General features: G+C 37.5%; 1 protein-coding gene across 1 annotated transcript in view; it reads left to right on the top strand.

The window, feature by feature from the left end:
* Positions 1–12,249, top strand: part of Lrrk2 (leucine rich repeat kinase 2) — a 133,227-nt gene that overhangs the window by 105,463 nt on the left and 15,515 nt on the right. Inside the window, exons 41-44 of the mRNA XM_055627183.1 lie at positions 131–291; positions 6,509–6,679; positions 7,930–8,030; positions 11,830–12,024. Of these exons, the coding sequence (XP_055483158.1) occupies positions 131–291; positions 6,509–6,679; positions 7,930–8,030; positions 11,830–12,024 (628 nt within the window). The remainder of the gene's footprint in view (positions 1–130; positions 292–6,508; positions 6,680–7,929; positions 8,031–11,829; positions 12,025–12,249) is intronic.

Genomic DNA, 12,249 nt, shown 5'->3' with positions numbered 1-12,249 from the left:
TAAATAACAAATCAATTAAAAATAAGTCAAAAGTAAAAAAAAAAAAAGAATATAACAATTGAAAAAACTATGATCAAATAAATATAATATGATCAACTTTTGCTAAGACTTCCTGTGTGTTTTCTGGCAGATACCTCCACTCAGCCATGATTATTTACCGTGATCTGAAACCCCACAACGTGTTGCTTTTTACCCTCTATCCCAACGCTGCCATCATTGCGAAGATTGCGGACTATGGGATTGCACAGTACTGCTGTAGAATGGGAATAAAGACATCAGAGGGCACCCCAGGTAGGAGATGAAGTCTCCCTTTGTGCAATGGACAACCAGGGTCATCAGATGTGGGTGTAGGAGACTCTAAGCAGGTGTAGCCTACCACAGAGTGAGCAGATATTTATTGTCTGAAAAGTGATGACCATGGCTTTGGCGTTTTCACCATCCTATTTTCTAGAACAACAATAATACAAAATCAACTGGCAATTTTCTAAGGCAAAAATTGAGTTAAAAGGAGAAGGTATTTCATGTCATTATACTTTTTTTTAAATCTGGATTTTTCCAAATACCAATGCCTGTTGCATTTTTTCCCAAAATAAATGCTCTCCCTTTTAGCTTATTTGCCTGTATTTTCGAGTGGGTATACATTTTCTGAAGCATGTCAGAGTACACATTGCATCTGAGAGTCTCTGGGCTGCCTAATCACAATGGAAATAGCCACTGTTTCTTTAGTACCTGCTGTGTGCCAGGCTCTAAGGCAGGTGCATCAGAGACATGTTTCTTATCTTCGTACTGAGTCTGTAAGGTTGGTATTAATTTCCTGTTTGTGCAAGGGAACACTGAGGCTGAGTAAGTTTTTATCTTACATTAAGTACCCAAGGTGTAATTCAATTAATTCAGTGAGATGCAAGTTATCTGGCTTTCAACTCTCCGGCTGTCTCCTTGACCACATACTGTATTAATGTATGCTTGAAAAGACTTAACTGTCCAATCTTAGTGTCTAAAGTAGAAAAGCAAAAACAACAGAACTTTGCATAGCAAAGATTGTTCATTGAAAGGTTAGAAAAAATAATATTTTCATGTATGAAAAATGAATGCAAATAGTGTCCTGTAGGCCACTATTACTAAATAGTGTGTATGAGGTCCCAAAGAGACTTGGGAGATGAATGAAAAGGAGGACATGACTGCTCTTAAGTGTGGTTGAGGAGAGAAGGGTTTTATTGTAGATATGAGGAAGAGAACAGGAAGGGGCATCTGGAAGAGTTCAAACTGAACATGACCAGCAGGATAGACTAGGCTATGAGGGGAGAGAGAGGGGAAGAATGAGCAAGGAAGAGAGGAGAGAGGAAAGAGGAGAAAGGGCACCAAGGGAACCAAAAGAATGCATGGGAACCAAGAGAGCATGTAGACAAAAAAAAAAAAAAAAAAAAAAAAAAAGGAAGGATTAAATAAGAAGCTGGGGAAAGGGAGGAAAAGCCCGGGCTCTGAGCTGGAAAGGATTAGGGTGGGGGCGGGGTTAGCAGTGCTGGGAAGAGCCACAGGTACCAGCGAGACTTGTCCTGGGTCTCTTTGGGACCTCCCATCTCATATGATGCCAGGTGGACTGGGCCATTTAGGTGGGGCTTGAAGTTCTTTCTTTTTTTTCTCTTGGGTGGAAAAAAGATTCAACAAAGAGATATATTACTGAAGCTTGGTCTACTTATGGGATCTATTATGTGCTTCTGGACTTGGGTTCTGCTACCAGAGTAACCAACCACTAGTTTAGGCCAAAGAATAGCCAACAGCAGTTCAACTTGCTTCATATTTGGAGCCTTTTAATTTTGCTAATTTTCCTAGTTTTCATCAAAACTAGTCTAAACTTTATTGCCACCCAATTCATTGTACCAAGACAACTACTGAATCCTGAGCCCTTATAATCCCCACTGTTGGGTTTTAGTGACATAAATAAGGAGGAAACTCTCAGCAAAACAAACTTACCTCATCTGTTTTCTGCTACTCATTGCTCTCCCAGGTCATTCCAATATTGTGGCTCCATTATCTTTCTGTACCCCAAAACTTCTTTTTGCTATTATTTTTATTACAATTATTATCACTATAGCACTTCTAATTATCACAGCCCTAAACTCTGACCCAAATTTGAAAAAAAAAAAATCTGTCAGTACAATTGCTGCCAATACCTGACTTTTTGTCCCCAAAGCAATAATCTGGAGGAGAAAATAGTCCCTTCACATAGGATTTGATCCATGTTTTCTCTTTGTTGATTTTTTCCCATTCATGTTATACCTTTTATTGTGGAAACTTTCAATAAAAGACAGAGAATCACGTATTCATGAAACATTTTACATGTGTGGTTGCATTTTACGCTAATGCTGAATGCAGTACCTTCACTGTGGGTGCTCCCGTGTATGTGAGAGCTATGTCTCTACAGCACAGTAAGAAGTGCAGACCTTTTCAGTGCCTGAGCAATGATGGGGGCTAATGCTTAACAATTTGCAAGACTGACTTGATATAAGTCCCATTGCTATTTGTCATCCTCAACTCATGGAGTGAGGTCTGAGGGAATGCTAACAATGGCTATAGAGGAGAACAGATGCAAACCAGGCAACCTAAGATCACTCCAGCACTAGCTCAGCCCAAGGTCAAAGAGAGAAAGAGCTCACTCACTGACAGGGACAGCATTGCCATGTGACATTGTCTACTTTGGGAAGAGTAAATATGAGACGGTTCCACCCTCAACTCCATCGTGGGTTTCCTGTTGAAGATGACAATTCATTCTGTGTTCTATGACAGTTGCAGAATTGACTGAAGTGAATGGTGACTGATGGCTTCAAGTCTGTCAACATCTATACAAATAAAATAGTCACAGGGCAAAGTAAATGTTCTCTAGCTATTCACTCACATGGCAGACTCAACATTGAACTTACATCACGTTGCAAGCTAACTAAAAACTCACTGGGAAATTTCAAGAAGCATTTCAACGGTTTTATAGCTCAAGTACCCCTTAAATAAACAAATGGCATTATGCTACTATACTGGGATCATATGACTAAAGATATTGATTCTGGAATGGTGAAGATAAAAATGAAAAGCATATCCATAAATATTTCTTTCTTTTATTCTTTTATATTCATGATTTTCTTAGCCTCCCCTCCTCTCTTTCTCCTTCCTTTTCTTCATCTCTCCTCTCTTCCCTTACTTTCTCCCTCCCTCTTTATCTTTACTCCTTTCTTTGTTGAGAAGGGCTCTCATATCATGTAGCCCAGGCTGGACAGGAACTCTGTCTGTAGCTCAGAAGGACCTTGAACTTCTGATCCTCTTGCTTGAACTCCCAATGCTGGAATTATAATTGTGCATGGTACTGGAAATCAAATCCATGGCTTTATGAACACTATACCAGCACTCTGAAAAATTCTCTATATCTCCTGCTTGATTATCACTGTCTATGACTGAAAAATCTTCCAAAGTTCTGGGCAGCTCTAACTAAATTGGTGCCCACTTGATGAGAATGTATACATGAACCTAAACAGCATCTCAGGTCTCCTTCTAATTTATTATCCTGTGGTTGAAGGTTATATCAAGACACGGAAAATAGTGTTTAATAGTTTAATAGTGGACAGTTTACAGATAGGAGGTTGGCGTAATAAATACGCAATTACTGGGCCTTCTAAATAGTAACAATTTGAAAATATTTTAAACAGCCACCCAAATCCTTTTTTAAATTCTACAAATGTAAGCACAATGATTATTAGTGAATTAGCTATGTGGGTAGCTTGTGATTTTAAGGACTCTTGACTTTCACTATATCTGTGGATTTAAGAAAGCGTATGACTTGCTGCATTAAGAACCATGTTGTCAACTCATGAACCTTTCAGTGGAAACTCATAGCCGAACAACAGCAATAGAAAAAATACCCCTGTCTTAAAGAAATACATAATATCTTAGAAATATATATCTATAATATGACATATTAAAACACTTACGTCTATATAATATCTAAAGCAATGCTTCTTAAACTTTCCATTCATGATGCCTTCATTCTAGAGATTTTTATGTGACCCAGGACATATAGGCACATAAAAATGTTATAGAAATCAAATATTTCCTGATACTAATCATAAACAATTAAAGTTTTAAACAATCTTTAGTAAGCATATAATCTTATAATTTATTACAGATGATGGCACACTTGCATACTAATGAGATGAATATGTGCTTTGCTTGTTTGTCTAAAACAAATAAGATAGTAACTTCATCCATGCTGAAGAACGGAGGTGGAAACCATGACATCTTTGTTTTCTTCAATTAAACCATTACGCTTCCAGAAGAGTGGAAGCCATTGGATGCGTTACACAACAATGCAACTCACAGTGTCTAATAATGTTGAATGGAGCAGAGGTGTTTTGGGCAGCAGAGCATGCTGGCATTGTGGGGCACGAGCAGTGAGCTATGCATGCTGTGTGCTCAGAACCAGGGCTGTAATGTCCCATAATGCAACACCAGTAATTGCCTCTGTCTGCATGATGAGCCTCTTGTTGCTTTTGAAATCGGTTTTGGTATGTGTAAGGTCAGAAATCTTTTCCTGGGGATTGTGATGATGTCTCCTGCCGTAAAATGCTTGCTTTGCCACACAAGAGTTTAGATCTCCAGCACACACATAATAAAGCCGGGTGCACACCTGTAATCTCAGGTCCAGAGAGGCAGAGACAGAGTTATTCCTGGTGCTTTCCTGGCTCACCAAACCTGTCTCAGAAAACAAAAGAAAAATGAAATGTTAAGCAGGAAGCCCTATATAGAGTCCATAAGTGTGCGTGCATGTGCAAACACAGACACACTCTTTTCTTGTTTTTAGACTTTCATGATCTCCACCTTTAGTTCCACAGATCCATATGATATTGTGAACCAAGGGGCCAGATTGTAGTCATTAGTAAACTAGGAGCCGTCATGTTCTCATTTGTTTTTTTCCATCGTTTTCATTCTTCATGCAATTCCAACCTACTGAAAAATGGCTGAGACTTCCATTCAGCCTTTTAGAACCATTCCTTGAATGCCATGGACTTATCGTACATTGTTGAATTCCTGTGGCAGCCTATTTTCGTTACTATAGAATTCACATAGGATGCTAAAGCTCTTCAAGTATAAAAAAGGAAATGGAACATATGCCATTACCATGTTTTGACATGGTTCTTTCAAGGCTTCCTGTGTTTCCCACCAAGTTTTATTTTGAAAACATGTAAGCCTCCTGAAAATTGAAAGAATAGTCAGATGGTAGCCCCATATGTCTTACACGCAGATTCGGCATTCATTACCTTTTGCCTGCCTTGTTCTTTTCTTTCTGAGTCAGAAGTTTTGAGATGAAGTTGCAGACAACCGGCTGTATTCACAAGGTATATTCACATGCATTTCCCTAGAAGGAGGTTATTCATATATTAATAACAAGCTATCATACTTATGAAAATTAATTTAATTTTCTACATTTTGCTAGCTGGTCATGCAACATCAGAGCCCATCTTTTCTTTTCATTTTGCTACAGAACACCATTTTAAAAGTTTGCTGCATAGTATTTGTTATTGAACAATTGTATATTTATTCTTGTGTTTGTTTAGATGATCAATATTTTTTGACATTATCGACAATGTTGACACATTCATTTTATCCTGATGTACTAAAAGCCATTTATCTTCTTTGTGGAGTGAAAGGTTTAGTCCCTTTTTTAAAAGATGGCTCTGAGTTCCTGCTGCAGAAGCAACGGGACCAGAGAATGGATTCCTAGCACCCATACGACAGGATCATCTCCAGCCCCAGTGCTGGAAAGATCCACCTGGCTGAATCAGCAAGCTCACTGAGAGAGACCCTGAACCAAAAACCAAAAGAAGGGCATGAAAGAAAACACACACACAGAGACATAGGAACAAAGAATTTTAGGCATAAGCCTGAAAGAACTTTGATTTATCTTACTCAACAGACTAATTGATTTTGTGGTAACAAGGATGAAATCCAGGGTATCTTCCATTCCTCAAGCTGGTCTTCCACTCTGATTATTTAGTTTTGAATTTCATTGGGTGGAATGGAATCCTAAGTTCTAGAACCACTGGAATTTCAGATGAGTTAAAGTGGGGCCTAGAAAATGCCTTACTTCCTTCTTCATAAATCTCTTTGCATTTGTATTAAGCAAAGAAAAAATGATAAAGGATTTTTGTTTTCCTTTGGAGTTTTATTTCTTTGATTGTTAGTCTTTACTTAATAATTTATTATTCGGTGTTTATCTATATTATCCTTCAGAGTAATCTTATAAGACTAAGATATGGTAGGAGTGTAAGATTTTATATAAAGATCTGCTTTTGAGGATCACCCATGACATGCCACCTGGGACAGGCCCACTCACTGATTTTTCCAAGTATCTTAGAGATGATACAGCCTGACTTAGACCTCATCTCCTGGGCCTCTTTCTTAACAGTTGGCCCAAGTGTGGGACCTGGTGTTAGGTATATTTATTGCTGTATCTCTTTCCTTTTAGGGTTCCGGGCACCTGAAGTTGCCAGAGGAAATGTCATTTATAACCAGCAGGCTGATGTTTATTCATTTGGGTTGCTGCTGTATGATATTTGGACAACTGGGGGTAGAATTGTAGAGGGTTTGAGGTTTCCAAATGAGTTTGATGAATTTGCAATACAAGGGAAATTGCCAGGTAAGTTGTTTTATCTACAATTTTTTTTTCTTAATGTCAACATTGTCATTTCCAATTTGATGGCTTTGGCTCAATCCATAGATATTCTTAAATTTTTAATAAAATAATAAAGATCACATGAAAACACTAGCTGTTTTAGGCTTAATAAAATCCAAACCAAGTATTGGTAAGTGTGGAATTGCATTGGGAGGATGCTTGCAAAGGAAAATTACTGTTAGACTCAGGCTTGTGCTTATAATTCTGATAACAGTTGTGGAATCCCTGGGATGTTCTCATTTGTTGGAGAAAAATAATTCATATTCATGAGGAAATTTTTAATTATATGTAACATTCCTTGCTATAAATATTAATGAAAATTGGTAAATGAGTACTTAATAAGAGAAGCTTCGTTTTAAATGGATATCTTGGGGCTCCAAAATTCTATGACCTGTCATCCATTCTTGATTATTACTTCATCTGCTAATACAAAATTATGTAGCTATTTCTAATACTTCCTTCTCCTTTAAAATGTACCTCAGAGTAATTTACTTCAGAGTGTGCACTCGGGGCTGTTATGGGCACTATGGCATCAACTACTCTTGGGTGACCTTTAAAGACTCTGGGAGTTGCCAAACCAAACTCAGATGCCACTTGGTCACCCATCAGTATCTTACCTGTTAGCTTCCCAGTACAAACGCCCTGGTCCTGGCTCTGCACCCCCCCCTGGGGAATGGCCTTCTTAGGGGAAAACATTAAACGAGCACAAACCAACTACAGATATGTGAGCTTCAGAGGCTTGCTCACTCAGACTGTTAAAGTAAAAGTGTTTTCACAGAAGCTATTTAATATATGAATAAATGTGTTTTCAAGGTCTATGTTCAAATATCAAATAAAAATGTCATTAATTCATGCGTTTTTTGTTTTTTTTTTTTAATCTCTTTTTGTACCATAAAAAGTCAAGACAGCTTTCATTTGCCTGTTTGGGGTAGTGGTGGCGAAAGGGCGCCACGTAGCTGATTTCAGTCTTGCTCTGTAGCTGACAGTAGCCTGGAATTTCAGATCACCCTTCTTCTATCTCCTAACTGGCGGAATTACAAAAACGCAACATTTGTGACAGGTCTACCGAAGTCAACAAAAGCAGCCATGTCATAGTACACGTAGAATTATGGAGATCATAGTTCCCATTGCACTGTTTCGCCTTATATGTGTGGATAATAAGCACATAACTTTGATTTGTTTAGTGGGCTGGAATGATCTTCTTCATGTTTCAGATCCAGTTAAAGAATATGGCTGTGCCCCATGGCCTATGGTTGAGAAGTTAATTAAAAAGTGTTTGAGAGAGAATCCTCAAGAAAGGCCCACTTCTGCCCAGGTATATTCATGCTAAAAGGTTTTAATATTTTGTGTCACACATAATATACTTGTGTACAGTTATATATGTATGCATATATAGTTTTCAAATATGGATTCAAACACAAATTAACATACACATATGTACAGTGAGAATGTTATAATGCTCTATTTATGTTATATGTTATATTTAAAATGTTAGTTATAACTATATAATTTCTATACTCTCTGTCGCTCTGACACACACACTCACCCTAACACCTAGAAACCACCATCATTGATGATATGTATAGATATACACACACTTCTTTGTGTATGTATCATTGCTGACACATACAGTTACACACATGCGTTTGTGTGTGTGTATATATGTATATATATACTCTTATGAAATGTATGTTTATTGCTGTGCCCATTTTCCTACTCAGTTATCTGCCTACAAATTGCATGTGAGAAAGACATTTTTTCATATATATTATTACTTCTCTCTTGGATATCTAGAGTAAAGATTTCTTTTTTGATTCTCTGTGACTTTCTTTATCATTTCTCTTTGGGCATCTTCATGAACATAGTGTCTCCATTTTAAGAAGGACATGTTTAACATATTTTAATCCTTGTTTCTTTTCAGGTCATATTTAAAAAAAAAAATCTTTCCCATCAGGTTACAACAAATATTTACCTAGGGTTTTTTTTTTTTTTTTTTTTTTTTTTTTTTTTTTTTTTTTTTTTTTTTAGTTTAAGCTTATTCCCATCTCCAAAGGACTTGGCCTCTTTGTGAGGAACAAGATATTTCCTAATTCTTCCTAGAAGCCCCCCCTCAGTCTTTCCTTTCAGCTATCTCCAGTCCTTTGTGTAGCCACTGACCCACATACCCTCTATCAGGGATTCAAAGCTGCCACCCTAGCCTGGGACTCAGATGGGGGACCTTCATCTTCCTTCTGGTCCTCTGCTCTGGTTTCTCCAGACTTATGCTTTGTCATTCTGCAGCCTGAGGAACCTCTATTCCATTTCTACCCCTATACCCTAGGCGCTTGCCTATTGGTACCAGGGTCCCCTTGATTCTCCCACACTGCCTTGCTCACCCTTTCTTTATAGCTCAGTACCTGTGTTTTGTGACTTCCTACAGACCTACAGACCAGCCCTCTACCAGGGAATCCATACCCAGCGTACTTGGCTGGAACTTGGAGATCCTACAGCCATCATAGTTGGCTCAACTCAGATTGGGCAACACCATCCACAAAATGGAATACCTACCCAACGAAGATAAGATAGGTATAGCCAGAAATACCTCAAACATCATGACTCCAGATGCCTAGATCCCAGCACAAAAAAAAAACAAATAAACAAACACAAACAACTAAGACAATATGCCTCTTACAGAGGCAAGCAACTATATTGTGTTATGCCCTGAGAAAAACAGTTTAGCTAAAGCACAAGACAAGTACTTCAAAATAACAATAATAAATATGTTCAAGACCATTACGTAAGATATGGTTAAATATTTCAATAAATACTGTGAAAATACAAACAATATAATGAAACAATAAAAACTAATTCAAGAAATTAACAAAGAAATAGAATCACTAAAGAAAACCCAAACTGTAATGAAACTGGAAATAAAAAACTGAGGATGTCAAATAAAAGCCTCCAAGGTGAGGCTAACCAATAGATGAAAAGATGGGAAAGAGAGAACTGCAGGTTTTGAAGACAAGGTAGATTAAATGGAACACTCAGTTAAAGAAACTGTTAAATTAAAAAATCCAGTTACAAAACACAGAAAATCTGGGATACTATGAAAATATCAAATCTAGAAATAATAGGGATAGAGGGAGAAAATAAACCCATGTCAAAGGCACAGAAAATATTTTTAACAACATCATAGAAAACATTTCCCCAACCAGAAGAGGTACAAGAAGCATACAGAACACTAAAAAGACAGGACGGGGGAGGGGGGAGCTTTTCTGCAACACATAATCAAAAACTAATATAAGAACAAAGAAAAGATATTAAAATATTCAAAGGAAAAATAGCAAATCACATTTAAAGCCAAATCCATTGGAATAACACCTGAGTTCTCAATGGAATCTCTGAAAGTTAGTGTAATGCCAGGATCGCAGGACCCTCAGAGACCACCAGGAGATGACTCGATGCTTTAATACAAGAGCGATCAAACTCGGGACTCAAGTCTCACTGACGTAGCAGTAGAAAAATGGGACCTCGAGCTCTGAGTGAACAGGGTTTTTAAAGGGAAAGTCTGTGAGCAGGGGGTTTCCATGACAGCAAACAGGGGGCACATGTTTCCATGACAGCAAGTGGGGGGTGGGGCACATGCCTTTACATTACAGGATTAGGTGAAAGTAAGAAAGGTGAGGTGACCTTCTCTGAGGCACATAATCACTACTGCCTGAGGCATATAATCACAATTGCTGTTCTTCTAAACTATACCTGAAACATTGGGGAGAATTTTCCCAGCTGATTCCCAACTGATTCTCATTTATTATTGCCAGAGAGATTTGTCTCTATTTTCTATGAAGTATTTATTCTGTGATATTTCCTGGAGGCTGTTACTAGGAGAGTTAACTTTGTTGTCTGCCAAGTGCACATTCTGTGATATTTCCTGGTACCTGAATTCAGCTCCCAGTCAAGATGGCTCTTTATTTCACAATGGAGTTATACCCAGGCTAACTTAAACTCTTCATTAGAAGAGCCTAAACAAATATTCTACAGGTTTTAAAAGAGTTTACAAATGTCAACCCAGGTTACTATATCCAGCAAAACTATCACGATTGACAGAGAAAGAAAAACGTTTTTATTTAGGACAAATTTAAGCAATTCAGTTTCATAGAAGGCACTACAATGAAAAATTCAGCCTAAAGAGAAGATTAACTGTACCCAGGATGATACAACGAACAAATAATTTCAGAACAGTTAATCAAAAGAGGCAGGGGGAGGCCACAGCACCAAAACATAATGAAGGTTAATAAACACTGCTTTTCCAGGAATGAGAAGCTTTCCTTGTCCCCAACACCTTCCCCCATCCCCCATCCTCATGATGGTGCTACCTAAGAAAGTCACTGCTTGCTAGCCTGGTCAGCTGCCAGACTTAGAGGAGAACCCGACCAGAGGGTGTAACTGTGAGATAAAAATGTCTTGGTTGTATCTGTTTGTGGCTTAGCTTTGTATTTAAATAAACAAAAAAGGAAATAAACTTGAAACTTATTTGTCATCATAAAAATAAAACAAAAACAATTAAAAAAAAAACAACAACACTGCTCTTGATTAACTCTCAATTTTAATAGTCTCAGTTCTCCCGATAAAAAGACATGGACTAATGTATGTGTGTGGTAAGTAAGGAGGCTCCCCCAGTTCTCTTCTAGCATCCTGGCTCTTGGTTCCATTTGCTTGTAGTATGCTCACTGTTCTTTATTCTTAGTGCTAGAAGGAAAACTTAAATTTAGCATCTAAAGATGTTTCCTGATTGTTAACAAATAATGGATTTTTCACTTCTTTTAACTGATGGATGTTGCACTTTGTTTCTGGCATGATTTTTTTTTTCTTTTCCATCAATGTAGCTCTGAAAAAATAGAATTCTGTATATAAATTTGGTTCCATTGACGCTTTGAACTTTCCATGTTAAAAGAAATGCCACAGCACCCATTAATAAATTATATATTTTGTTTTTTTTTCAGTATAATTTAATCTGTAATCTGGACTATTGTACTGGATAGGTTTTGTTTGACACAGCTGTAGGACATATGTGGTCTCCAAGAAGGAAATGTGAACTTGATGAATGCTGTTCTGTCATTTTTAAACTTTCTCAGGTCTTTGACATTTTGAATTCGGCTGAATTAATTTGTCTCATGCGGCACATTTTAATACCTAAGAACATTATTGTTGAATGCATGGTTGCTACAAATCCCAATAGCAAGAGCGCTACTCTTTGGTTGGGCTGTGGGAACACTGAAAAAGGACAGCTCTCCGTCTTTGACTTAAACACGGAAAGATACAGCTATGAGGTAAATATGCAGCCTTTTTAAACTAAAAATAATACTTTAAAATAACTTAAAGCCTATATCTGTTGAAACTTACTTTGGAGGAAGTAAAAAAAAAAAGAGCCAGTGAAGAAGTGGAACTAACTTTCCTTTAGAACAAGTGAGTGCCTATGGAATCAGGTCATTTTGGTTTTTACATCAGAGATAGATAGATAGATAGATAGATAGATAGATAGATAGATAGATAGA

This window comes from Psammomys obesus, unplaced genomic scaffold, assembly GCF_907164565.1.
Source record: "Psammomys obesus unplaced genomic scaffold, mPsaObe1.curated_primary_1811, whole genome shotgun sequence".
In the NCBI taxonomy this organism is placed as follows: Eukaryota; Metazoa; Chordata; class Mammalia; order Rodentia; family Muridae; genus Psammomys; species Psammomys obesus.
Note: the sequence above shows the minus strand (reverse complement) of the source record. Positions and strands in the feature narration are given on the sequence as shown.